Genomic DNA, 27,988 nt, shown 5'->3' on the forward strand with positions numbered 1-27,988 from the left:
GCCTCCTAAATGAAATGCAGGTGGACAGCAACTGAAATGAGCTGAAGAAAAAAATCTCTCTTGTGCTCCCACAGGGCGGCCCTACTCCTCAGCCCACTTAGGGAGAGTTGTGGGAGGACAGCATTGTTCCCTTTGGAGACAAGGTGGCTGGGCACTCGCCTCAGGCTTTAAGGAAACCGTCCACTTTCTAAAAGACCTGGCACCACATTTCCCTCCATCTGGAACCAGGAGCTGTCTGAGAACAGAGAGGACAGAGGCACTTGAGAGTCCTGCTACATCACAGCAGGCAGAGACAACAGCCTTCATTGTCTTTCCATTTATAACTGTTGGCCGGTACTGTGGCTCACGCCTGTAATCCCGGCACCATGGGAGGCTGAGACAGGTAGATCACCTGAGGTCAGAAGTACGAGATCCGCCTGGCCAACGTGGTGCATAGAATATTGGCTGGGCGTGGTGGCGGGCATCTGTAATCCCAGCTATTTGGGAGGCTGAGGCAGGAGAATCGCTTGAACCTGGGAGGCAGAGGTTGCAGTGAGCCAAGATCGCACCACTGCACTCCAGCCTGGGCGACAAGAGTGGGACTTGGTCTCGAAAAAACAAAAACAACAAGAAACGAAAGCTGTTCAGCTCACCCAGCAATGTATTTCAGCACATGATGAATGACAGCTGTGGTGTTCTGGTCCCTAAGAAATATGCCCACGTGTCACTGGCCCTTCTAGCCTCAGTTGTTCCTTCTGTGTAATGGATGAGGCAGGTTTCATTGGGACTTAGCCCCAGTGTTAAGTGCTTTAGGTCCTCTGGTATGATATTTTTTAAAGGTCTAGGATGAGTCCTCTAGAAATTCTGAAGTAAGTTTCAACGTGAAAAAGGTACATTCTCTTTCAAATTCAAGGAGAGATGTTTTGGATGTCACCTACAATGTAAAACGAAAATGGTGCATCTCCTGACTGCAGCCCAGCCTGTCCTGGTCCCGGCTGCAACTTTACTCCAAGTATGCATATTCCTGGAAGCTAAACAGCTGCGGGTAGTGGGGTTTGCGGGAGCTAGAAAAACGCCCCTGAAGGAGAGCTGGCATCGTGCACGTAATTGCTAACCCCGTCTCAAGGGATGTTTTTCTCCTCTGGGCCTTGACATCCTGCATCGCAAGTCCCGTTGGACAAGATATTTAATAGTGGGCTCTGCTGGGGAAGTAATCAGAAGGTGCCTGATGAACCCCACCCCCACCCAGACACACACTTACCCACCACGGGAGGTTCTTTGAAACCGCTCCTTTCCAGAGACTGAAGGATGGCCCCGTCCCCGGCAGGTTCATGTCAGCTACCACTGATGCTGTTATCAGAAACCCCAGGGCCAGGTCCCTCTGTTCCCATTTTCACCTCCCCCAAGAAACCAGGACTTGAAATTTCATCTAAGAATTCAGATTCTTTTTTTTTTTTTTATTTATGAGGAATGTATATTGGGGGTTGTTATTAGCAAGGGACACGTAAAAGCGGAATCATAAACTGGACTGCAGCCATCATCACGGCACCCAAGCCTATGCTCTTGGGCTCTTCCTGACTCTGCTCTTGGAGTCACAACCAAGACTCCAAAAAACCAACGAAGTCCTTTCAACGTGAGTAAAGGAAACAGCTTTAAGCATTGACGATTTTTACAAGTGATTATTCAAGAAATGCACAGTAGCCACAGTTCAGACAAATCAACTACCAAAATCATTAAAAAGAAAGAGGGGGGAGGGGTGCTGCTTATTTAAAACAAAAGACTGGACAAAAAAGTGAAGATAACAGTGGGCGGAAGCGCTGCCTCCTCTGTCCTGTGTGACTCAAGAGGGGCAAGGGGGCGCGGGGGTGCGTGACCAGACACGGCTCACGTCCAGCAGACGCGTGGAATTCAGGGATGCCTTGCTCTCTTCCTACAACAGAAACGGAATACTACAGGCTTGCTAGATAAGATCTTGGGGGTGAGTGGGGGTTCTGATCTTGTGGGAGCCTGTGTTCCCAGTTAAAGAAGAGGCAGCTGGCCAGAGCTCTGCTGGAGAATCTAATGCCCAAGACGGACCCGAGGCCAAACATTTGGAGGACTCAGTCCCTCCAATGCTGAGAACCACAGACCTCTCTGCCCTGGATGTGGATGCCAAGACTGATTTACTGTGCCCATAGCAGACTCAGAGCTAGGGAGCAGGCCTCTTCCACCTCAGGAGCCAAGTGTCATTTCCCTGCCAGTTCCTTGGGACGCTTTGGTTGTGCAAGGACATCCTTAGTCTATTTTTAAAACTTGCGTTTTCTTATTTTTGGTCAGAAGTACAGAGGGTATAGAATAAAAGCGAAGATGTGAATGCCTCTACCATTGAACAGGGGTGACCTAGTCAGCAGTGAAGGGAAATCAACTGAGGGCGCTGGCTCAGCACGTTCCCAGATGAAGCTCTGTCGTCTAAGGGGAGAGGCAGGCTCAGGTCCTGGACGTGGCAGAGCCTTGGTGGTCCTCCTGAGTGTGTCTAGCTGACTGTTACCAAGGGACATGTAAACGCAGAATCAGAACTGCCACACAGCCATCATCATGGCACCCAAGTCTATGCTTGAGCTCTTCCCCACTCTGCTCTTGGAGTCATGACCAACACTAAAAGCCCACAAAGTCTCTCCAACATGGGTAGAGGAACTAGCTTCAAGCATTGACAGTTTTTACAAGTGACTATTCAAAGAATGCACAGGAGCCGGAGAACCAGACTCCACAGAGAGGCCAACGGCTCTGACCACACAAGTCAAGAGTCACTGTCACTGTTACGTGGAGGTGTAGACAAAGGATTCCACCTCACAGAGTTTGAAGACAACCTGCCCTTTCACCAACGACTGCTTTCCATGTCAGCCCTATAAAGATCAGGTCTGCGCCCTGCTCACGAACCTACTTCTGAAACCATCTGGAAAACGGAAAGGACTTCGATAAATGGAAAAGTATGCTTGAATTTTAAATCTGCGCAATTATAGGTTATCTGTAGCACTTAAGAATCAACATCTATGGCATTCTTTTAAACACTCCTAATTTACATAGGACTTAGTCAAATTCCCTTGGTATCACTGTCATGTGAGAGATGATGCCGGGTGGAACGGTGATGTGAGCCAGCATGATTTTTTGCCCTTCTTCTCGCTAAGTCATGAATATCTGAGCAGAGATGATTTTACACCCTCTGGGATTTGTCCTGGATTTTTCCTACCAGTTGGTTAGGGTGTACACCCAGCACTGGCAGGGCAAATTCCTAGGAATGCTTGAGGGGAAGAGGCAGCTGGAAGCTTGGCAATATTCTAAGGAATGCCTGTGCTCCCTGGGAAGTGGTCTGTGTCACGCTGCAGGGTGAAACCTCAGCTATTGCTTGGGCAACTCCCTTAACCCAGTCTGGCTGGTTCTAGGCTTCCCTGCTGCAGGGGGAAGGGATGCACTCTGGGAAGCAGCCCTCCTTGCCTTGCCTGCCCTGCCGCTGGCTAAAGTGCAAGATGGGAAGATGGCTGGGCATTACCTGCAGGTTCCAGCCACACTTGCATGTACTGGTAACTGCAGTTTGAAACTCCTCCCCTCGCAAATGTTTCACCAAATCCTGTAAGTTCATCTCCGAGGGGGATATGGAGAAATTCTGATCACAAGGAAAGAATCTCAGAAGAAGAGGAGGGGAAGCAGCATTGGGATCTCTGTAATCCACAAATGATATCAGTCCCTGACATGATCCAGAGTTGATTGAAACCTAATCAAGACCACAAGAGGTCAGTGTAGCAAACACAAAGGGAAAGATGGACAAAAATCAAAACAAAACTTTTAAGAGGAAATGGACCGCAGGTGCTCAGTGACTATGCGCATTTTGGGTAGAAAGAAAAGGTAACTTGTTAGGTCTCTGCCTCTTCACTTGGGGAAGAAAAAGGGGGCCTGGCCAGACCTTGCCTAGCAATCCCAAGGTAGGATAAATGAAAACCCAAAGTTTTCAGTATCACCAACTATGGCTTAAAAAGAAAAAAAAAAAAGGGGAAAAAAAATCCCCTGACCATGTGATGAGGAATGCTACAGCCTACCTCTCTCTCACCCTAGCATGACACATCCCGATCCATCTGTCACTGGAGCATACTATACTGGGCAGAGATAAAAGTTCTTCTCCTCCTGGGGTTTGCTAATCCAGTTCCCATAGCCCATATCCTTCAGGCTTTTTTTGAAGTAGTTCTTGGCCGTCTCGTAGTCACGGGCAGCTTTCTTGGCCTCACCATAGGAGAGTCTCAGTAGATCCCTGCGGTAACGGAAGGAGCAGAGCTTCTTAAACAGAAGAAAAATGTTCTTTTTGGAGACCCGGGACAATTCATTCCGTGGCCTGGAGAAACAAAAGCACTCATTATTCACCTGGGAACTGTAAAGTGAGGCGCTCACAGTGGCTGGGGAGGCGGTGCTCAGGCTCTGAGGCTGCAAAGGTGTGATCACCCTCGAAAGTCAGGGCGGAGGCTTGGCTCTCACGGCTCTCCCGTCTCCTTACCCGTCCACGGTGCCTCTGGTGCCGTCCAGGATCTCCAGGTCGTAGCCATCAGCCAGACACCAGTTGACGCTTGTCTCCTTAGTCTTCCCTGACTGCCTTTTGGAATCATATACGCTGACTCTGCCAACCTAGGAATCCCAGAAGCAATGGGATAAAGATGGAAACCTTTCAGGAATAAGATTCTGAAGCAGGGACTCAAGACTCAAAGGAAAGAGGAAGTGTAGGGTCATGATCTTTCCCCTGTATTTTGGGTTGTGTTTGGCAAAGACTGAGCACACTCTAGACATACTAACTCACCCTCGATTCAGACTGATGCCAGACTAAGAGAAGGGAAGCCCTTGGCATCCGAAAGGAAGAAAGTTTAAGTTCTGGGGACACCAAGCAATGTTGGTGGTGGGCCTCTGCGGGCAACGTTCCCCTTGCCCACAGTGTACATTTTTGCTCTGTGTACGTGACTGCTTGAAAAGGAGAAAAATGTCAGGGAAAACAGAGGGGGTTATAGCACCTTGGGGTGGTTGACAATAAAGGGATGTCGCAGTCCATCCTCAAATGCACTCCCGTCTCTTGCCATACGACAGCAAATAGCACGGGTCAGATGCCCTTGGCTGAAAAGGTAACCTGAGTACAAAAAAGAGAAACGTATATTGTGTTTGCACCAAATGCTGTTCAGAGGCAGAGGCACGTGGGGATCTTGGAGGTACAAAGTACAGTTACCAAGAACCAGCAACAGCTGCCTTGTTAGGAAGCACATTCTGACTGGGGCTACCCAGGATCTACGTGGGGTCATCAGATATTTAAGCAAAATATACGAGGTTCCGGGTAAGGCCAAAGACTGTGGAGAGCAAGGAAACAAAGACGCTGCAGTTTTAAGCTGCTGTGTTTTTTTTTTTTTTTTAAGACAGGGTCTCGCTCGGTCTCCCATGCTGGAGGGCAGTGGCATGATCACAGCTCACTGAAGCCTCAACTTCCTGCGCTCAAGCAATCGTCTCATTTCAACTGCCTAAGCAGCTAAGTAGCTGGGACAATAGGCGTGTGCCACCATGCCCAGCTAATTTTTTAATTTTTTTTAAGAGATGGGCGTGTCTATGTCACTCAAGCTGGTCTCAAACTCCTGAGCTTAAGCAATCCTCTCGCCTGGCCTCCCAAAGTGCTGGGATTATAGGAATGAGCTACTGCACCTCACCCTGCTGTGTTTCTTTTTTTTTCCCCTTTTTTTGGAGACAGAGTCTCACTCTGTTGCCCAGGCTGGACTGCACTGGCATGATCTCAGCTCACTGCAACCTCTGTCTCCCAGGTTCAAGTGATTCACATCCCTCAGCCTCCCAAACAGCTGGGACTATACCTACCACACCAGGCTAATTTTTGTATTTTTGACAGAGATGGGGTTTCACCTTGTTGGCCAGGCTGGTTTCGAACTCCTGGTCTCAAGTGATCTGCCCACCTCCGACTCTGAAATTGCTGGGATTACAGGTGTGAGCCCACCATGCCCTGATCCTGCTCATCTTAAAAAGGCTGGCCTGGCTGGTCTTTACGGAGGCTTGCTGCCTAAACCCATCTTCCTACCACAGCAGACTGGACAATCTATTACTGAGGAGTGAATCAAGCTCACTTGCATAGGGGAGACATAACACCTGGCAACAAAGCATGCAGTTTGCTGGGATTTGGGAACAAGCAGGACAGACCAGTTCCAGATCCCAAGGCAGGCCCCTTACCCAATGTGACAGATTTGAGATAAATGGGCTGCAGGAAGTGGGTCAACAATGCCCCTTGCAGGCCTAGCACATTCCAGCGTAGGATTTTGTCACTACAGGACATGGTACGGAGCCTCTCTCCAAGCCGAATGCCGTCCCACGTAGGCACAATGTCACTGGATTCCACAGGGATTGTGCCTTCTCCTGTGTGAGAGACTTGCGTCAGACCCACAGGGGCCGCTGGACCAGACCACTCCTTGGTATGGTTTTTATATTCCTTAAGGTTGGGCCACCGGCTACATTCATTCATTCTTCATGTATCTCACAGCCCCTGCTATGTGCCAGGCACTATACTTGGTGGTGGGAAAGAACGGTGAGGAAAATCAAGTAAGATCCTTGTCTTCCTAGAACATCTATGGTGGTTAAGAGGATAGAAAGGGCAGAGAACAGACACTAAACCGGTAACCAGTACATGCAGAAGAATTCCAGATGCTGACAGTGCTCTGAAGGCTTTGAGGGAGCTATGATGGAGGACCGCAGGGGGAACCTCCTGGGACAGAAGCAGCAGAGGAGCCAGCCATGGAGGGGAAGGACAGCTGGAGAAAGTGTTTCAGGCACACAGGAAAAAAGCAAAGGCCCCAAGGCTGCCAGCAGATTGGTTGTTCGGGGGGGTCTGACAAAGAGCCAGTGTGGCTGGAGCCATTTGCAAGGGATGGGGAAAGTGGCGTGAGATGAGGCCGGATGATCAGGGCAGGTTTTGCTTGTACATGAAGTGCAGTGGGAAACCACTACAGGGTTAAAACAACAACAGCCAGCTTTGTTGAGATACAGTGCATATGCCACACAGTTCGCCCGCTGAAAGCATAACAGTTCAGTGGCTTTGAGTTGTTCACAGAGTTCTGCAGCTGTCATCACAGTCAATTTTAGCACATTTCACCACTCCAAAAAGAAACCTCTACCCATCGGCGCAGCCGCTCCTCATCTCTCCAACCCTCCACCCCCGGCGCTGGCAACCACTCATCTACTTTCTGTCTCTATGGATTTGCCTGTTCTGGACATTTCATATAAATGGAATCATACAATATGTGATCTTCTGTGACTGGCTTTTTTCTCTTGGCATCAACTTTTCAAGTGCATCCATATCGTAAGCATGTAGCAGGACTTCATTTCTTTTTATGGCCAAATAATACTCAATGGATGGATATATTTGATGTTTTATTTATGAATCCAGCAGCTGATGGACATCTGGGTTTCTTCCACTTTTTATGGCTATTGTGGGTAATGCTGCCATCAACATTCACTTCTTAGTTTCTGTGTGGACACAGGTTTCCATCTCTCTCCAGCACAGACTAGGAGCGAAGCATTGGCTCCATGCTAACTGTGTCTACACTTTAGGTCATTTATCCGGGTTTCGGGTCCACAGTGATGACTGCTGAAGTGTGGCCCGAAGGGAATGGAGTGGAGGTGAGGAGACAGTGTGGGGACAGGAGGGTATGAGAGGAGGAGTCGTCAGTAGACAAGGCACAGTCAGCTGCCAGCTAGACAGGAGGGGACCCAGGCACTTGGCACCCCTATCTGTCAATTCCTTAGGACTTGGCTGTGCTGCACTCTCTTTTCATCTCCTCCACCCTCTCTCAAGGTGATCCTACGCATTCCTATGGCCGTGAACACCCTTCAGGGGGATGACTCCCGTGTTTTTATTTTCAGCCAAGCTCTCTCCTCTGAGCTGCACATGGGAACCTCCACCTCCTATCTGACTTGGGGATGAACACAGTCAAATGAACCTTGATCTTCCCGCACATCACCCTCAAATGATCACATTCAAAATGGAACCTTCATCTCCCCACACACCTGCCCCGCGCAGGTCTTTCCTCTCCTGCAAACAGCACCTGTGTGTCCAGTGACTAATGGTAAAATCCCAGCAGCCTCGCAGAGATGTGAGAGCCCAGGGCCTTGCGGAGCGTTTTATGGGAAGGAGGGGGTGGGGGGCATGTATCACTCACCGTTCTCCACCTTGGTGCGGAGCTTGCCTTGTTTGGGGTTCTCAAAGACAGGGTAGTGGCGGGAGTCGGTGTTTTCCATGGCACGGTCGCTGCAGGACTTGTCAAAGAGGGCACCATCTCCACACGGAGCGGTGCTGCAAAACAGGGGTGGCTGTTAAAACTTGCCTGCGGGAAACCTGCAATTTCATGGGGCTCCAAAACAGTCAGATGTGACAGAAGCAAGGGATGTTTTCTAAGGCCTACCACGGGAGACTGGAGGCAGACAGCAGTCCACGAGAGTCATTAGTATGAGGCCCGATTTGCAGGCCAGGAAAGCATTCAGATACCCAATTCTAACAGCCTGGTGGGCCCGCCCTGGCAGCAACAGAAACTGGTACAGACCTGATATAGAGATGGAATGACACAGTCTTTTTGATTTGGAGCTTTCCTCCTCCCTTAGCAGGCTCAAATATGCTATCCTTTGCAGTTTGGGGGTTGTATTTCATTAACTCACTGTAGAGAAACCTACAAAAACAAAGTCTGGTTAGGAGGGCAGGTTCAATTCCGGGAAAAGCAGTTGCTTCCTCATCTGACCTCCAGATGAGGAAGTAAGGAGAAGCCTCAGTGCTGCAGACCTGTCACAGTCTCCCAGGTGGGAATTCTCCTGGGAAGACCCCAGCATTTCATAAAGCAAAGTCAGCCTTCTGGGTCTCCTTCATTTTGCTGAGGGCTCCTCGCTCTGGCAGCTACAGGGATTCCAGGGAAGGGGAAATTGATTCAAGGACTACAAGGAAGCTGTTGCTCCTTTCCAAGTCTCTCCCTTCATAAATTAAAGAGAAGGTGAGCTAGAGGAGAAAGCTGGCAGGGCCAGCAAGGTTGTATAGGTCCTCAAACGGAAATGGAAAGCTGCCTCATCCCCAAGGCTCTGAGGACTAAAAGGTCATTTTGTGTTTTTAGAAAAGGACATGAAGCAGCAGAGTTAGCAGAAAAAAAGGACAGCACTTAAAAACAGGCTGAGTAGTGGGAGGCAGCTCAGGTCACAGAGGGGGTGGATTCCATGAGACAGGTTCAAATGGACGGGTGAGAAGCAAGGCTGCCACTGACCCATCACGACCCGTCTGTCTGATGGGGATTCAGAGAGCTCACTTCAGAGCCAGATGGGGTAGAGAACTGGAGCTCTCCACGGCCAGGCAATCCGTCCCACAGCTCGGACCTCGCTCACCTGATGAAGCCTCTCCGGGAGATGATTTCTGCATGACAGTCATTGACAGTTTCTCCCTTTAGGCTGAGAGAATCTCCTTTCACACAGCGATTCCCTAGGAAGGTGTTTAAAACAGAAATAGAATAACGGAAGTAAACTGATGGCAAATCGGGTGAAAACTGTCCTGAAAACTTCAAGGCAGAAACGGCCTCAATGTCTCCGATCCTTGACTCCCATATTCTCTCCTGTGGGGACTAAGAACTCACTCCTCACTCTGAATGGACTGTAGCTAAAACGAAGTCTCTTCTCCCTGCCTTGGACTTGTACACAGGGACTCTGGGGGAGGATGAGAGGGACCCGATTTCAGGCACCACAGGAGGCAGCAGGTCTCAGAGCCCCACTCACCTGTTCCCAAGCTGACAACCACACCCATGTCCTCAGAGTCTTTCTTCATAACGATGGCTGCCAGAATCTTGCGGCCGAGCAAGGAGGGCTGGAGGCTGTTGGTTAGAGTGTTGAAGCATCGGTGGCTCAGCATGGCTATCTGGTCATGGAAGGTGCTGCCGGTGACAGGGAGCTGTGGGGACAGGAGGCTATGTCAGCACCACGAGGCTGAGGCTGCGTCCACCATTTTCACCGTGGGCAGGGAGATAAGCTCTACTTGTCTGTCGTGTGAGTCATCTTTTCCCTCTCACATCTACTGTCCCAGTTATACGCTCTCTTGAGGCTAAGAGTAAGGCCTAGGAATAACTCACATGACAGAAAGAGCGACCTCCACTTAAGAGAGGAGTTAGGAGGACCCCCCCCCAACACCAAAAAAAAGGCACCAAAAGTAGACGTCTTAACTGTCTTTGGCTGTGCTTCTGGGGACCTTGAGAGGAGGAGCATAGTTCTTCTGAGAGTGGCCCCTGTCACTGGGGTTACCTCTGCGAAACCCATGCGTTCTGCCTTCTCGTTCTCCCCAATCAAGACACGGAGAGCCGCATCTGCTGCTTCCTGCTTGCCTTGCTTCTTGCTGTGTGCGCAGACAGCCGGGAACCAGCGACCCCCAACTTTTGCTTGGTAAACAAACCTTTGGGATTAGAAGCAGAGAATGAAGACCAGCACCAGACCTTGACAGTTGTTCCAAGGAAGGGCGAGTTTTGTTGAAGATGTGGCCAGTCTCGCAAACGCATGGACCCATCAGACGAAAGCTGTTTCTAAGGCAGCATTTCCTAGATTTTGGTCTTTCATGAATCACCACATAACTTGTGCCAGATCCAGGTATCACTTAGACTATTACTTAATATTTTTCTGTAAATTGCCTTCTTAGAGCCAGCTACTATGACTCACCCCTGCAATCCCAGCAACTCAAGGAGCTAAGGTGGGAGAGCACTTGAGGCCAGGAGTTTAAGACCAGTCCAGGCAACATAGTAACCCCCCAGGCAATATAGTGAGACCCCTGTCTCTCTAAAAAAAAAAAAAAATTAGCTGGGCATGGTGGTGTATGGCTATAGTCTCAGCTACTTGGGAGGCTGAGGTGGGAGGATTACTTGAGCCCCGGAGGTTGAGGCTGCAGTGAGCTATGATCATGTCACTGCATTCCAGCCTGGGCGAGAGAATGAGATCTGCATCTCTAAAATAAATAAATAAACAAACAGACTCTTAAAAAATGTAAACATCTATAGTACTAGGTATGAAAAAACAGATTAAAATGTAAACACACAGAAATAGGAAACTTTGTATCACTACTGTCCAGTATCACTTGCCATATTGAAGGTGGCTGTAAAACAGAATGATCAAATCATGTTATAAAATTCTGACTGTTAACTGCAAAGGCTCTGAGCCAGTCCTTATTATAAAGGAAGATTATGACCTATTAGGAAGGCTTAATGAAATGCTAGCACCAACTTGAACTCTCCTCTTAAGCAGAAATGAGAAGGAACTACCTTTCTCCCCAGGTAAGTTACTGTTACTTCATACACTGTCTGATTTTTCAAGTGCCCAGCGCCATTCCCTCATTTACTTCCTGATTAGCTCAAGAGAACGTGACCTGGAGAGGTCATTATGTCAAGGTCGGCCTTAGGCCAGGGCCAAAAGCTTTTTTGGGAGTTGTTTTTCAACTCCTGGCAGGCTTGAGCTGGCTGTGGGGTAAGGAACGGACCTTGGGCTCATGAGCTCTATTGACAATAAAAGTGACCAAGAGGGTAGGGAGGTGGCCCCTACTGCTCCTGGCTGGGAATTTCCACAAACACAGAGGGAGAGCACAGTGGAGTAAAACAGCTTGGAAATGTACCAGACAAGGCATCAAAAATCCTAGCTTTTAACCAGATCCTCATCTACTGGCTGAGAAGCCGGCTTTGGATACTCCAACTGCATACAACAGAGGCTTCAGTATCAAGACGTAGCAGCTCAGCCAGTAAAAGCAATCAACGTTTTGTTCAGCCATGTGGAGTTTCTCCTTGTTCCTTGGTTATCTGAAGCAACTGAATGCCTTCACTCCTTTCTTTGCCCATGCTGGCAGGCTCGTGCAGGCCAGTGGGCTTACGTTCAGAATGAGAGAACGGCGGCATGAGAAGAAGATGGTGAAGGGGGTCAGGGACAGACTGTAGGATCTTTACCTCAGGGATCCACGAGAATTTCATGACTGCCCTATATGTTTGAAAAAAATATGAACTCTATGTGCAAAGTTTTATACTGGTATATTTACATACCTGATAAAGTTTGTTAATTATGCAACTAGAATCCTTTAGAGCTGTGCCATCCAATATGGTAAGCATGAGCCACATGGGGCTATTAAATTTAAGTCAATTACAATTAAATTCGATGAATAATTCAGTACCTCCACACACTAGCCACAGTTCATGCTCAATAACCACACAAGGCTAGTGGCTGGCCTTTTTAGTGAAATGAGTTAAAGTGAAGACAATGAGTATAAAAAACTCGTTTGAGGCCAGGTGCAGTGGCTCACGCCTATACTCCCAGCACTTTGGGAGGCCGAGACGGGTGGATCACGAGGTCAAGAGATCGAGACCATCTTGGTCAACAAGGTGAAACCCTGTCTCTACTAAAAATACAAAAATTAGCTGGGCATGGTAGTGCATGCCTGTAGTCCCAGCTACTTGGGAGGCTGAGGCAGGAGAATTGCTTGGACCCGGGAGACGGAGGTTGCAGTGAGCCGAGATCGCGCCATTGCGCTCCAGCCTGGGTAACAAGAGCAAAACTCCGTCTCAAAAAAAGAAAAACTCGTTTGAGAAATTTGGCTCTAAGAGAAGCAAAGAAATGAGGTGGTACCTGCAGGCAAATACGGGGTGGAAGGAAGGTTTTTAAAAGATGGTCATGGGCATGTTTCATGGCTGGTGGGAATAATCTGAGAGGGAGCAGCGGCAGAAGAGGAATGGGGAGACCAAAGCAGCCAAGTCTTCGAGCAGATGAGAGGGATGGGATCCAGGACACAGGGATCGGAGGCGTGATGCTCCCTCACTCTTGCTGGTAGGGAGCTGGAGGTGGTTTGGTAATGGGAAGTAAGGTATTTCTTATACGCTTGTTGCTATTTTTTCAACAAGGTGTGAAGTAAGGTCATCAGTTTAAAGTGAGGAACAGGGCTCTTGGTGGAAATCTGGAGAGAGAGGCAAAGGTCTGAATGGTTCTCTCAGCAGAGGAAAGAAAATTAAGAAGAAAAATGCTGGGAAAGGGGCAAGAGTGTGGGGAGAGGACAAGTCACAGTCCTTCAGTAAAACCTTCGATGGCTCTCTACTGCTCTGGTGGCAAAAGCACTAACGTGACTGACAAGGCAGGCCCTGGTGTCCTCCCTGATCACACCTCTAATCTCCTCTAGTGCCAGCCTTCCCTCATGCTCTCTGCTCCGCCCACAAGCGCCTCTCAGCCCCTTTGCCAGCTCTGCTATTCTCCCATCACAGGACTTAAACAGGGTCCTCCGCCTAGAACCCTTGGTCTTTCTCTCTTCATCATCCTTAAAGTCTCAGCTCAGGCAGCACTTCTAGGGGAAGCTAAGTCAAGTTGTGCTCTAGATTCTCATTGCAACTCGAGCCCTTCGGAATACTTATCAAACACGAGATCTTCCATTTCTATAGGAGACTACTGGTTAATGTTTGGCTCCTGTTCTAAAAAAATAGAAGATACTCCGTAAGTGTTGAGTGAATAAAGAAGATCAGTTAGGAGGCTACCGTGATGGTCTAGATGAGACAGTGGCGTGGACTAGAGTGCTGACGCTGGAGGTGGAAAGAGGAGGAAGGGATTTGGGATAGAAATTCTAAGTATAACCTACAGGACTTAACGACGGGTTGACGAAGGAGGTAAAGGAGAAAAAGGAAAAGATGATCCTCAGGTTTTTGACTTGAGCGACTGAGGAGACAGTGGTATCACTTACTGAGACGGGAAAGACTGGGGGGAAATGAGGTGAAGGGGGCAAAGCCCAAGAGTTCTGCTTTGCACATGTCATACTAGGGATGTTCATCCAAACAGAAGTGACAAGTAAGCCACTAGACAGAGGAATCTGGAGCTCTAAGTGGTCTCCAGCATTTAGATATTATAAGTCATGGCTGGGCGTGATGGCTCATGCCTATAATCCCAGCACTTTGGGAGGCTGAAGTGAGTGGATCACCTGAGGTCAGGAGTTCAAGACCAGCCTGGCCAACATGGGGAAACCCCGTCTCTACTAAAAACAAAAAAATTAGCCAGGCATGGTGGCAGATGCCTGTAATCCCAGCTACTCAGGAGGCTGAGGCAAGAGAATCACTTGAACTCAGGAGGCGGAGGTTACAGAGAGCCAAGATCGCGCCATTGCACTCCAGCCTGGGCGATGGAGTGAGACTGCCTCAAAAAAACAAAAAAGGCATAAAATTAGTTAAGGTCACCAAGAGGAGTAGAGAGAAAGGAACAAAAGAAGACACAGCATAATTCACATTAAGAAGGAACTGGAGTATGTTACTGTACGAGATGGTTAACAAACAGAGTTACTCAAGTACCACCTCCCCTCTCTGTGCAACCTGCCTCAACTCTCCAGAAGACACTGGTGGCAGTGTCCTCCATGTCCCCACAGCACTCGGCATTCACCTCCAATGGCACATTCCAACACTGCTATGGTTGTATGTCTGCTGCACACTTAGGGGCAGCAACTTCTCATATCTTCGATCTAGTTCATAGTAGGTTCTTACATTCTGAATGAATGGCTGACTTGAAGTCCTGGAAAGGATTTCACAGAAAATTTCACAAAGAGAAAGAGGAGATGAGCTGAACCTATCATCTGAAGGACCGTGCTTAAAGATAAGGAGGTGCTTATTAGAGATTGAAGGCTATGAGCAGTAGAAGTGCAGCTGGAGACAGGGCCTCTCCTTTTCCAGATGGCTTAAACAGTAGGTCATGCTGGTCAAAGGGCTACTTTAAAAAATTACGTTAAAGGTTCTTACATATCGATAAAAAGTAACAACCTGAAAGAAAAATGGAAAAGGACAAGAACAGGTGTTCACAGAAAAGAAAATGCAAATAACATAAACATGAATAAACGAGTGACATTTTTTTTTCTTTTTGAGATGGAGTCTCACTCCATCACCCAGGCTGGAGCACAGTGGCACAATCTTTGCTCACTGTAACCTCCGCCTCCTGGGTTCAAGCAATTCTCCTGCCTCAGTCTCCCGAGTAGCTCGGATTACGGGAACGTATCACCACGCCCAGCTATTTTTTGTATTTTTAGTAGAGGTGGGGTTTCACCATGTTGGCCAGGCTGGTCTTGAACTCCTGACCTTGGTCTCGAACTCCTGACCTTGGCCTCCCAAAGTGCTGGGATTATAGGCATGAGCCACTGTGCCCAGCTGACATTACTTCTATTAAAAAGAGTCACTTAAAATAACAAGATACTATTTTTATGAGCTTTCTCCCTTAAAGACTTTAAAATGGAAAAGTTGGATGTCAAATGTGAAATTCAAACAGTTAAGCATGTACAATAACAGTGTCCCTCCTTCCCCAGAAGCAAACATAGTTGCCAGTTTTTTTCAATCCTTCAAGAAAATACTCTAGTCATACGCACACAATCTTCCTCTCCCCCCTCACTTTACACCTTGCTTTTCCACTCTGCCACAGACTGTAAAGGTCAAGAAGAAAACATGCCTGTCGCGTGGCAGGAGTGACGCCATCTGGATGCAGGACCACCAGTATCTGACTCCTGCGTCCCAACGTGCTGGGGAGCATAAGTAACTCTACAGAAAGATGTCCACCAAACCTCCCCAGCAGCTGGGAGTTTCACAAGAAAGTATAAGGGGTGACCAGCTGCATGTTTAATCAAAAAAGCCCTCCATACTTTCTGGAGGGTAAGTGCAAGGATCCATCGTCTGGCAGCCACCCAAGATATCATTTCTGTTCATCCCTAATAAATGTTTCTTTCTGAGAAACTGAATTTGTCAGCTTCTATTCAATGAAATATGTACCTATGCAAGGAGTCTGGTAAGTGAAGGAGTCAACGTATAAAATAGAAAATATATGTACATATCTATATGTTTATTTTTGTTTAAAGAGACAAAAGGAAAAATGTGCTAGTTATGCATAGCAATTTCTAGAAGGACTCAAACTGGTATATTCATGTGCTGCAAAACAATGTTTTGTTCAATGACAAATCACATAAGACTGATAGAGCTGAAGAATTCTTTTTTTTTTTTTTTTGAGATGGAGTTTCGCTCTCGTTACCCAGGCTGGAGTGCAATGGCGCGATCTCGGCTCACCACAACCTCCGCCTCCTGGGTTCAGGCAATTCTCCTGCCTCAGCCTCCCGAGTAGCTGGGATTACAGGCATGCGCCACCATGCCCAGCTAATTTTTTGTATTTTTAGTACAGATGGGGTTTCACCACATTGACCAGGATGATCTCGATCTCTTGACCTCGTGATCCACCCGCCTCAGCCTCCCAAAGTGCGGGGATTACAGGCTTGAGCCACTGCGCCCGGCTGAGCTAAAGAATTCTTATCACCCAGTGCAGGGATCTGTAACCTGTTAGGAACCCAGACGCACAGCAGGAGGTGAGTGACGGGCAATCAAGCATTCTGGTCTGAGCTCCACCTCCTGTCAGATCAGCAGTGGCATGAGAGTCTTGTAGGAGTGTGAATCCTACTATGAACTGTACATTCGAGGGATCTCGGTTGCCCACTCCTTGTATATTTACTATATTTTTATCATTATTTCAGAGTATACTTCTACTTTTTTTTTTTTTTTGAGGCAGAGTCTCACTCTGTCGCCCAGGCTGGAGTATAGTGGTACGATGTCATCTCACTGCAACCTTCGCCTCCCGGGTTCACGCGAGTCTCCTGCCTCAGCCTCCCGAGTAGCTGGAACTATGGACATGGGTCACCACGCCCGGCTAATTTTTATATTTTAAAATAGCGATGGGGTTTCACCATGTTGGCCAGGATGGTCTTTATCTCCTGACCTCGTGATCTGCCTGCCTCGGCCTCCCAAAGTGTTGGGATTACAGGCGTGAGCCACTGAGCCCAGCTTCTTCTACTTCTAGAAAAATAAGTTAACTAAAAAAAGCCTCAGGCAGGTATTCCAGAAAGCACTGTTACTATAGAAGATGATGGTCCTGTGCGTTACTGCCCCTGAATGCCATGGCGGTGGCAGACAGTGATATGGAAGAGCCTGACTCTGTGTAGGCTCAGGCTAATGGTTAATGTATCTTCATGACTATAGAATAAGGATATGAAGAAAGGAGATATTTTTGGATAGCAGAGCCACGTTTGTGTTTTACACTAAGTATTATTACAAAAGAAACAGAAATGTAAAAATGTATAAAGTAAAAAAGTTACAGTAAACGAAGATTAATTTATTAAAGAAAAATATTTTGAATAAATGTCATTAGCCTAAGTGAACAGTGCTTCTGAAGCCGACAGGAGTGCACAGTCATGTCCTAGGCCCCCACATTCACCCTCCACTCACTCGCTGACCCACCCACAGCCACTCCAGTCCTGCAGGCTCCATTCATGGCAGGCGCCTTATACGGAGGGAGCATTTTGTATCTTTTATGCTGTCTTTTTACTGTATCTTTTCTTTGTTTAGACGAGACACCAATACTCGCCAGTGTGTTGTGGCTGCTCACAGTATTCACCACAGTTACACGCAGCATAGGTTTGTAGCCTCGGAGCAACAGGCCATCCCATACAGCCTGCACGTGTGTGGGAGCCCGTACCGTCTAGGTTTATGTAAATACACTCTGATGTTCGCATAGCAACAAAACCATGTTTCTCAGACCGCATCCCGGTCGTTAGCTAACGCATGGCTATGGCGGTACATGGGTCTGAGGAGGTGAACTAGAAGTCTGAGACAGAAATGAGAGTGTTCACTGAAATGACTACTTTTTCAATCAGCCTGAATGTTTTCTTTTTTTTTTCCTTTGAGACAGAGTCTCACACTGTTGCCCAGGCTGGAATGTAATGGGACAATCTTGGCTCACTGTGACCTCTACCTCCCGGGTTCAAGTAATTCTCCTGTCTCAGCCTCCCAAGTAGCTAAGATTACAGGCCCCCACCACCACACCCAGCTAATTTTTCTATTTTTAGTAGAGACGGGGTTTCACCATTTTGGTCAGGCTGATCTCGAACTCCCGACCTCAGGTGATCTACCCACTTCGGCCTCCCAAAGTGCTGGGATTACAGGTATGAGCCATCACGCCCGGCCTGATTTTTTAATGTACATATGTATTCCTTTAAAAATTAAAACTAGCCAAAAAACTCAGAAGGATCATGCTTAATGGAAGGGTGACTGCATTCACTCTTGGCAGGTCTATTGTCTTCTAAGAGGCCGTGGAGACAGGGCTGGACTTGCTTCCCTCAACTCCCCGCTTCTGTCCTACACAGCTAAAGAACAGCCTTGTTCTCCCTGGGTTACAGGCCACCCCCATCTGGTGACACATATATTAGCCTGGACTAGGACACTCACTTGGGCTCGTGAGGAGGTCCGGACTGGTCGACCAACTTGAATTCGGCAGCGAAGCCATGGGAGCGAGCGTACTCCAAAAGGCCACCCACAGGGTTGGTGTTCAAGTATCTCACGAGCTCACCAATCCTCCTGACCTTGTTGGGCATCATCGATTCCAAGTTATCAAGTGACTCTGAGATTGTACCTTCGGGCTAAAGGAGAATCCGTCAGATAAACAGGAACCGTGAACACTTCAGGAAACGTTGAGGGACTCACTGGCAATCTTAAACCCCTCAGTTGCTAAAACAACCTGCAACTTTTGAGTAGGACAGTGCCCCACCTGGTCATCAGAAAGCATGGAGTTGGTCGCCTCCCCATGCAGGGCCTTCATGGCTTCCTCTGCGGCCATCTGCTTTGCCACTTTCTTGCTGGGGGCACTCACACTGGGGAAAGTCTGGGCTCCCACTTGAACACAGTATTCAAACCTGACAGAGATGAAGCAAGGAGGATGAAAGTGGTTTTGATAGGGGAACCCGACCCTGCCTTTGCCGGCCTGCCATCCTCCACTACTAGCAATTTCCTGGAACACATCTCTGTGCAATCGCGTCTCGGGCAATCACTTCTGCCTTCAACGGCCACTGTCTCTTAGCCTAGTTGACTCCTTTCAACATTTAAGGATCAACCTCGTTTCACCTCCTCCAGGTACGCTTCTGATGAACATGTAAGTCTATAGACCCACAGGCAGACAGCTTCTCAGGTCCTGTACCTTTCAGTCTCACCAACAGTGAGTGACCTCCCCAGTGCTTGTAGAGGAGACAGAGGGTGGGCCAGGAAATCCTTTTGAATTCCTAATCCCCAATTCTGTCTCACAAGCAGCAACCAGGCCCTCCGAGCCCTCCTTTCCCCATTTTGAAGCAGGAAAAACTGCTCAATCTGCCGTCCCTGAGGAAGCAAGGAGGAAAATGTGTTTCCTTTCCTTTTTGGGAAAACCTTTGCGGGATACAGGACATGTGGGACGTACTTGGGCTCATGGGCAGGGCCTTCTTTGGAAAGGAGCCGGAATTCACAGGAGTTCCCCAGCTTGTGCATACACTCAAGCAGCGTGGTGACGGGGCTCTTCCCAGAAAAGAAGGGTGTGGCTGAAGGGGCGGAGGGCTGGGACTCTGCGGTCTAGAGAAAACCAGAGACAAGAAGAAAACAAAACTAAGAAAACGCTGGTTAGTCCACTGCAGAAGAGGGGATGGGGATGGGGGATTTTCTTCCCGCCAACTAACTGTCAAGGGGTTGGCTTTCCAAAGGAAAAGGGGCTGCTGGGGCTCTCATTCGGCATCTTCCAAGAGAGGAGACTGGCCTCAATAATCTTTCAGGTCCTTTCAACTCTGAAATACTGTAAATCCAATTATGCTGGGACAGCGGCAGAGAGAGGAGCTGGGTATGAGAGGAGGAAAGGTAGGCTGGTGAGGTAGGGTAGAGGGAAGCGCGGGAAGCTGACTCTGAGGCAGTGTCAGTTGCTTAGGCTGGGGTTGCTTCGGGGGAGTCAGTTACAATCCTTATATTCACAGACACTGACAGCGAACTGATACCCTCCCAGACGGCAGGAGGACACCGACCTTCTCTGACTCTTTCTCTGTAGAATAGTGGGATGATTCTTCTGATTTTCCACTGTCCTTGGCTTTGGCTTCCTCTAGCAGAATTGTCATGGCTTTCATAGCTGCATCCTGCTTGGCCACTTTCTTGCTTCCAGCTTCAGCTGGGGGAAACTCTCGGCCATTGATAACAACCTGGAATTTAAATCTTGATGGAAAGCAGTTAGATGTGTGAACAGGTCATTCCTTCTGCCTTCTCCAAAGAGACCTTCAACCTGGAATTTTCTGCTACGCTAAGGGGCTTTTGACCTGTGGAGGGGATGAAGGGTAGGCCAAGGAACTCCTACTCCTTTGAAGGTTCAACCTGTCCTTTCTTTTTGTAAACAAAGCTGCCAGTGACTCTTTCCCCATAGAAGCAAACACGAGCACAGGTGATATGAAACTATCTCAAGGGAAACCCACTATCTCTTAACAATGAATTTTCTCTCTCCCCCCCCCCCCCACATACGCACACACACAATAAGCCAAAAATTGCCATTACAGCCTTGTTGACAACCAAAAGACCTTCATTCTAGAGCGACTGTGGTAGACTGGCCTCCTTAAGGGAGGGTCTTAAAAGACAGTGAAAGTTTCTTATAACCCAGTCTCACGCTCCCCAGTACCTGCAGGGATCAGGCATCTGCCACTCATCAGTGGCCTGCTTTCGTCACTAGACATTTATCACTATGGTTTGTTACAAGTCACTCTATTGCTCCATTTGTCTCAAGCCTGAGATGAAAGGAATTTCCCTTTGTTACGAAGACAATAAAAAGCATTTGTTCTAGGCCTCTGGACTTAGCCTAGGCCCTGCTTTGTTCAAGCTTTCAAATGTGGTCAGCTCTTTGCTCAATCTACGATTTCATTTGGGAAGTAGGTCAAATTTCTTATTTCCTAGGTCTTCTGAAATACTGAACATGGCGCCAATGTTTCTTATAGTGCTGAGTCTAAAGAATGATTAACCACAAAATCCACTGCTTTCCTCCAACTCCGGGGAGGGACAGAGGCAAAAGAGAATGACAGCCATCCAGTCTCTACTCCAAACAAACGATCCAGCTCTGGCCTTGCCAGCTTTTGGACAGACATACCCCCTTTTCTTAACAGCTCTCCTGAAATGCCAATGTGGTGACATGAAAACAGTCAAGACAAAGAATAAGGGCCCTAGCCAGGAATCTACACCCCTAGAACCAGGCAAGGTAAGCATAAGGGTCAGTGGAATTCTCCCCAACCCACTGGCTCTCTCCTTGGCTGCAGCTGCAGCCACCCAGCTTCAGTGGTTTTGCTTTCTGCTATGCCCTTCAGCAGCTCCTGTTTTATCTGTCTACTGGCCCATTAGGACCCTACAGTGCAGGGCCTGGCCAGCTATCTGAGTGAGGTAATCGCTGACTTCACAGCTCAGGAGCAGCAGCAAGTGCTAGCCCACCCATCTGTGCAGAGGAGGTATATAAAATTAGAACCATCACCTTCAATAGGCAGCCAGGCAGCCGTGCACACGCTCCTCCATCCCTCCCCCAAGGAGCTGTGCAGAGGGGGGATTGCGGACCTGTGCTGCTTAGCAGCACAACCCACCCCCACTCTGTGTGTGCAGCCTGCCCCAACCCACCTGCTCCTGCACCTCTCTCAGAAACAGCTTGGGGAGGAGAGGAAGGCCCGCAGAAGGGAGTTAAGTCTTCATTACCTCTGGCCTTAGGAGGCAAGTATGGCATTGATGGATGAAGACCAATCATTTCTTTTTTTTGAGATGGAGTCTCGCTCTGTTGCCCAGGCTGGAGTGCAGTGGCGTGACTCAGCTCACTACAACCTCCACCTCCTGTATTAAAGCGAGTCTCCTGCCTCAGTCTCCCAAGTAGCTGGGATTATAGGCACGCACCACCATGCCTGGCTCATTTTTGTATTTTAGTAGAGATGAGGATTTCACCGTGTTCGGCCAGACTGGTCTCGAACTCCAGACCTCATGATCTGCCCGCCTTGGCCTCCCAAAGTGCTGGGATTACAGGTGTGAGCCACCACACCTAGCTTCCAAGACCAGTCATTTCTAAAGAAGCTTCATTACAGCCAACAGAGTCAACCTCCCCCTTGTTCAACCAAGATTCTGGCTGGTCCAAAGTCTATATTCCCTGCTCAACAGCTGGAGAAAGGGCCAATCAAGGATTTAGCTACAAGGCAGAAGGGAAGGAGGAAAAGACAGAAGCCACCAAACAGCCCCACTCACACATCAGCCAACACTGTGTCAGGAGCAAGAGCATCTGAACCCAACCGTGGGTAGTTCCTGGGTGGTCTCTTACCGAGGTTCATGGGGTGGTCCACTCTGCTCTATCAGGTTGAACTCACAGGTTTGACTAGCGAACTGAGCATATTCTAACAGCCCACTGATGGGGTTCTTCAGCTGGCACTCTGTCAGTTTCTTGTAGGGTGAACACCGTGGCAGGCCGTGACTGTAGAAGGACGGCATCTCCATGATGGCTCGAAACTCACCTGGTGCTGCGCGGATACTATTCAAGTCATCTGGGATGTCATCTGTGGCCCACTGGCCATTTTCAAAGTCAACATACCCTGCTCTTGAGGGGCCATTGTTATGAACAGGTGGTTTCAGTCTTACTGGCTCTGGTCTGGTCTCTTGCCTGTTTTCTAACTTTACGACAGGTTCCTGCCCATTCTCCACTTTTTCTGTGGTTACCATGTTATTTGAGGCATTTGACGTGGGTAAATTACAGGTGGGGAACTCTGCGTGCCTTTGAATCTCAGGGATTGCAGACGGAGCTGTTTCAAGAACACTGTTCACGTTTCTCTTAATTTGCATCCTCTCTCGCTTCTTGTCTGTCAAATGCCACATGGGAGGGGTTGTCCCTTGTCTACTGACATCCCCCTGCCTTTCCAAGTCAATCAGCACAGCATTTATATCTCGGGCCTTGGAGAGGCCAATATTTTTAGCCAAATTCAGGGCAGAGGAGTCAGACACATTGAAGAGATAGTCACAGATTTTCTCCTTGATCTCAGCCATGTCAAAAAGCTCAAGAGGATCTTCTAAGGCAGATGTGGAGTTTCCGTCTTCAGGTTCCAAACTCGGTTCTGAGTTTGGGGCTCCCTGGCTATGACCGTCTGGTCTCACTGCTCTGCTGTGCTGGTTCCGAGCCTGAGCTGAGACTGTGATAAAAGGCTCAGTAAAATCTTCTGAGACAGACGTGGAGTTTCTGTCTTCAGGTTCTAAACTCGGGTCTGAGTTTGGGGCTCCCTGGCTATGACCGTCTGGTCTCACCGCTCTGCTGAGCTGGTTCCGAGCCTGAGCTGAGACTGTGATAAAAGGCTCAGTAAAATCTTCTGAGACAGACGTGGAGTTTCTGTCTTCAGGTTCCAAACTCGGGTCTGAGTTTGGGGCTCCCTTGCTATGACCGTCTGGTCTCACTGCTCTGCTGTGCTGGTTCCGAGCCTGAGCTGAGGCCGAGATTTTCCACAAAGGGGGTATTCCTGCCTCCTTCTGTAGCTTGCCCTTCTTTGCCAGGGAGTATAAAACTCGATTGATTTCCTTCTTTGGGGCCCTAAGTTTCCCAGACAGATCATGTACTGTGGTGGCCTTCCCTTCTCCAAGCTCTTTCAAGAGCTTTAAGATCCTTTGTTCCTGATCCTGGTTGATATTCAGTTCCTGGAAATCTGAGGAAAGGCAATCGACACCTCTCTGTGGCAGAATCCTACCACGTGGTGAAGGATGCTGGAATGCTCTTTGGAGCCCCTGCCTTCCAAAATGCACGCTCCTGGGGACACCCCAGATCTCCTCTTTCCTGAATCCGGTACTGTAGACAGGTAGTGCTGGAAACCTTGGCCAGAGTCCTGGGAGGGAAGGTGACAGTGACGGTGTCTGCTTTCCAATCACTGGTGCTTCTGGGAGCTGGCCCTTGAGAAACTCTATTTGCTTATGTCGGAAACTACTGGGGGAAGATCCCGGCCCAGGCTGCTGGTGTCTGACCTTTCTGTGCTCATAGCCTTGAAATGGATAGGGGTAGTATCCACTGAGGGAATGCCCCTGCAGAGTAAGACAGTGGAAAAGAAAATGAATTAGGCCGAATGGTGAACCTGTGGAGGCCCCTCCCTTTGCTGCCTATGGAACAGCCCTTAATGGGCTGCGAAGGTGATTGAGCCATGGGCTTATGAACCGGCCAGGGTGACTTGCCCGCTTCGTAAGTCCTGCCTAGGGGCCTGCTAATGGGAACACAGAGAGGGGAGCAGGAGGCAAAGCACACAGAGCTTCCAGGAGCATAGAGGTTCTGAGGCCTCAGCATAGCCTCTCCAGCAACCTAACTTATATTTCCCTTTGACAGAATTTAAGGAAGTTCAGAAGGAAATTTTCTAGTTACCAAAACAATTACCCCCTTAAAGCTAGAACAACAAATAAATGTTATTTTGTTTTGAAAACAAAAACAGAACAATAACCTGAAACAGAAACGTGCTTCAACAACAAGGTCATTTCAACAGCCTGAAACAAAAACAGAACAACTGAAATAACCATAACCGAAGGAGGGGACTAGGGAGGGACGAACTGACCTCTCCTTGAGTCAGGCTCACAGTGCACAGCCAGTGCACCCCTGCCCACCCATCTCTAAGAGCTATATTTGGATGCCTATGACAAAAGAAGAAAGGTGATTGGATGAAACTGAACCCCAGTCCTCCAAGGCTGTCACAGTCCGGTAACAAAAACAATCTCCAGGTGGGAAAAGGCCACGGGACCTCAGTCATCTGCTCGCTGCTGCCATCCCAGGAGGATCGGAATTTGGTTTCCAGGGAGCCGGAGGGTTTCCTGATAAAAATGGCACACTGTCCTCATTCTTCAGTGTGGTACCCAGGCTCAGAAGGGATGCCAGAGACTTTCTGCTGAAACCACCCAGGCTCTCCTGGATGTGTGGAGCTGGCAGCATCTGCTCCTCACCGCCTCAGACCAGCCCTACCTTCCCTAGCTACCTCCCCATAGTTGCTTCCACCATGCGTTCTTCTGAACCTTGATGGACATGGCACAAGCAACCCCATGTTCTCATATGCCCATTTACCAGAATACCGAGTTCCTGTGACCCCCTTCCCTCTCCCACCCACCCACCTGCAAAACAGTACTTTCTCCCCAGTGCTGTTCACTGGATGGTGGTGGAGCCAGAAGATACTCATAGGCCTGGGCCTGTCAGTGAACACCTTGCTCCCTTTCCCTGGGGCTTGCAGACTGGGTGGAGGGATTCTAGCGACATTCGCTCACACTCACCACCCACTTCTCATACTCACCTAAAGACTGCACAGGTAGAGCTGGGGCCCTTCCTTCCATAACTCTAGCCTTCTTCTCTTCCACATCCTGACACACTTAGGGAATTTCAGCACTCCTGTCAGTCACTCTCATGGTGTCCTGGCTACAGGGATCCTTAACCCAGTCATCTCCATCTCTACCTTTCTGCCACACAATTGGCTTGTCTAGCTACTCCTTCAATCTCACTATTACTCTAACCTAGGCCATCACACCAAGACCTCGAATCCTGCAACTCTTTTCCAGTGGCTGACACACTTTTTCCGTAAGGGCCAGATAGCTCTGCTACTGTAGTGCAAAAACAGCCTCACACATCATGCAAAACTTTATTTCCAATTCATTTACCGTGAAGATTAATTAAAAACAGGTAGTTTGTACCTGTGGGCCATAGTTTACTGACTCCTGCTCTTTTCTGATGGTGACGTCCCAGCGTTTCTACAACCTCCAGTCCTTAATCTGGTGGAACCTGTTCCTCACATGACCCCAGTGAAGGTTACTCCGGATTCTTCCCCACCCTGACTTCACACACCTCTCACCCCACCTGGATCTCATGGTCAGTTCCCTTCTCCACCCAAGGCCCACTGTCCCCCTCCTTCTTCTCCAAAGCTTCCCAGTGGTACTGGAGAAGGATCCTGACTTGTGCTAACAGGGCCCATAAAAATTCCTTTTCTTTTTTTTTTTTGAGACGGAGTTTCGCTCTTGTTACCGAGGCTGGAGTGCAATGGTGCAATCTCGGCTCACCGCAACCTCCGCCTCCTGGGTTCAGGCAATTCTCCTGCCTCAGCCTCCCGAGTAGCTGGGATTACAGGCACGCGCCACCATGCCCAGCTAATTTTTTGTATTTTTAGTAGAGACGGGGTTTCACCATGTTGACCTGGATGGTCTCAATCTCTTGACCTCGTGATCCACCCGTCTCGGCCTCCCAAAGTGCTGGGATTACAGGCGTGAGCCACCGCGCCCGGCCCTAAAAATTCCGTTTCTTGAACCTCAGTTGGGTCTTCGCCGCCTGGTGGTCAGTTTTGTTTAACAAATATGCATTAGCTCACTGTAGATTGAGCTCTCTTCTTTTTTTTTTTTTTGAGACGGAGTTTCGCTCTTGTTACCCAGGCTGGAGTGCAATGGCGCAATCTCAGCTCACCGCAACCTCCACCTCCTGGGTTCAGGCAATTCTCCTGCCTCAGCCTCCTGAGTAGCTGGGATTACAAGCACGTGCCACCATGCCCAGCTAATTTTTTGTATTTTTAGTAGAGACGGGGTTTCACCATGTTGACCAGGATGGTCTCGATCTCTTGACCTTGTGATCCACCTGCCTCGGCCTCCCAAAGTGCTGGGATTACAGGCGTGAGCCACCGTGCCTGGCCCTCTTCTTTTAAAAAAAAATTCTTCTTCCATGGTTTGGTGACACAGAACCAAAGGTCTTTCACCTCTCTTTGTCCCTTTTCCCCACCCTTTCTAATTTTTTAATAGCTACTGTATTAACGGAGCCACCTTTTGTATAATCAGTTCCCAAGGTTTTGCTTAAGGATCTCTTCTTCCTTCACCACGTACTTCCTAGGTTGCTTTCATCACACCTAAACCAGCCCTCTGAAGCAAGAACACTCAAATCTACTATCTCCAGCCACGACATGTGTGCGAGCTTAAGATGGGAATTTGGAACTATGTAGACAATCTGTCCACTTAAATATCCTGCCATAGCTCAAAAACCACGTATTCTGAACCAAATTGATAGCTCCCCTCAGACTCGGCTCCTGTAGTTCTTATTGCTAATGTACTAGCCTATTAAGGCTGGAAACCTGAGTCCTCTTTGCTGCCTGCCTCCCGGGCTCATCTGCAGGACCTAATCAGGTGGTTGCCAAGTCCCACTGTGTCTGACACTTCTGTACTTTGTCTTAAATGTGTCTTCTTCCAGTTCCAGCTCTTCATTATCTCTGATGGTAATGAAGGGCTGGAACTGGAAAGACACATTTCTTCTTATGGGACCGCTGCAAGGGCCTCTAATCTTTCTATCCCTCTACATGCCAGTCTCACCCTCCACAGCCACCTATCACAATTCTGACCCTTTCCTTATAGAGCTCCTTAAATGCCACTTGCTTCAGGAGACTCCTGACTCCCACCTTCCTCAGCTCCTGGGATTTCCTTTCCTTGAACTTCTACTCAGCACCTGTTAGACCACTTGCTTTACTTTGTCTCAGAGCTACTGCTTTTTTTTGGTGGCACACACGGGTTGCAGTGTCTGAAAGGCAATTAACATTAGGTGTCCTATAAATTATACTCAACTTGCCATTCTCAATATTCCCAACACAATATTGATGAGGGGCTTCCGCTGATTCCATGGTGAGTTCCTGGGGGTCAAGGACTAAGCTTCAATCATCTCTGCCTCCCTAGCACTTGGCACAAAGTTGTTTCTCAACCAACATTTGTTAAATTAATGACTGCATGAAGACGCCGCTATGCAAGCAATCCTACCTCCTTCCCTGTTTCTCTTGCTGCACCCTCTCACCCACCATATTGCTAGGGACAGAGGCAAATGTGTGTACAGAGAGAGCGCTGGCTCCCAGAGCTGAATTATGAGACTTAGGGGTGCTCCTATTAGCTCTTTGAGTGATCTTGAGAAAAAGAACTTTGTTTCATAGTGGCTAAAGTCAGTTAAAAGCTAGATGTTTTTTAAACTGCTACTCTTGGCCCAAATCTGGAAAATATTTTCATGTCTGTCTATGGAAGAGTTAAATTACCATTCATTCTAGAGTGGTACTCACACAGCTTTGCGTTTGGTTGTTTTCTAAGATGGAGTCCCACTCTGTTACCAGGCTGGAGTGTAGTGG

At 48.5% G+C, this 27,988-nt stretch overlaps 1 protein-coding gene across 5 annotated transcripts in view; it reads right to left on the reverse strand.

Annotated features, from left to right (window-relative positions):
- Positions 1 to 1,402: 1,402 nt before the first annotated feature.
- Positions 1,403 to 27,988, reverse strand: part of ADAR (adenosine deaminase RNA specific) — a 50,326-nt gene continuing 23,740 nt past the window's right edge. For all 5 annotated transcript variants that reach the window (XM_035279823.3, XM_078355798.1, XM_078355797.1 and 2 more), the window contains exons 2-15: positions 22,177 to 23,909; positions 19,880 to 20,063; positions 19,291 to 19,439; positions 18,610 to 18,754; positions 18,291 to 18,481; positions 10,219 to 10,444; positions 9,778 to 9,949; positions 9,394 to 9,487; positions 8,574 to 8,696; positions 8,193 to 8,326; positions 6,211 to 6,393; positions 5,004 to 5,116; positions 4,499 to 4,626; positions 1,403 to 4,339 (exon numbers count right to left, since the gene is read on the reverse strand). In XM_035279823.3, the coding sequence (XP_035135714.1) occupies positions 4,102 to 4,339; positions 4,499 to 4,626; positions 5,004 to 5,116; positions 6,211 to 6,393; positions 8,193 to 8,326; positions 8,574 to 8,696; positions 9,394 to 9,487; positions 9,778 to 9,949; positions 10,219 to 10,444; positions 18,291 to 18,481; positions 18,610 to 18,754; positions 19,291 to 19,439; positions 19,880 to 20,063; positions 22,177 to 23,909 (3,813 nt within the window). In that variant the 3' untranslated portion in view covers positions 1,403 to 4,101. The remainder of the gene's footprint in view (positions 4,340 to 4,498; positions 4,627 to 5,003; positions 5,117 to 6,210; positions 6,394 to 8,192; positions 8,327 to 8,573; positions 8,697 to 9,393; positions 9,488 to 9,777; positions 9,950 to 10,218; positions 10,445 to 18,290; positions 18,482 to 18,609; positions 18,755 to 19,290; positions 19,440 to 19,879; positions 20,064 to 22,176; positions 23,910 to 27,988) is intronic.

Source organism: Callithrix jacchus, chromosome 18 (genome assembly GCF_049354715.1).
Source record: "Callithrix jacchus isolate 240 chromosome 18, calJac240_pri, whole genome shotgun sequence".
Classification (NCBI taxonomy): Eukaryota; Metazoa; Chordata; class Mammalia; order Primates; family Cebidae; genus Callithrix; species Callithrix jacchus.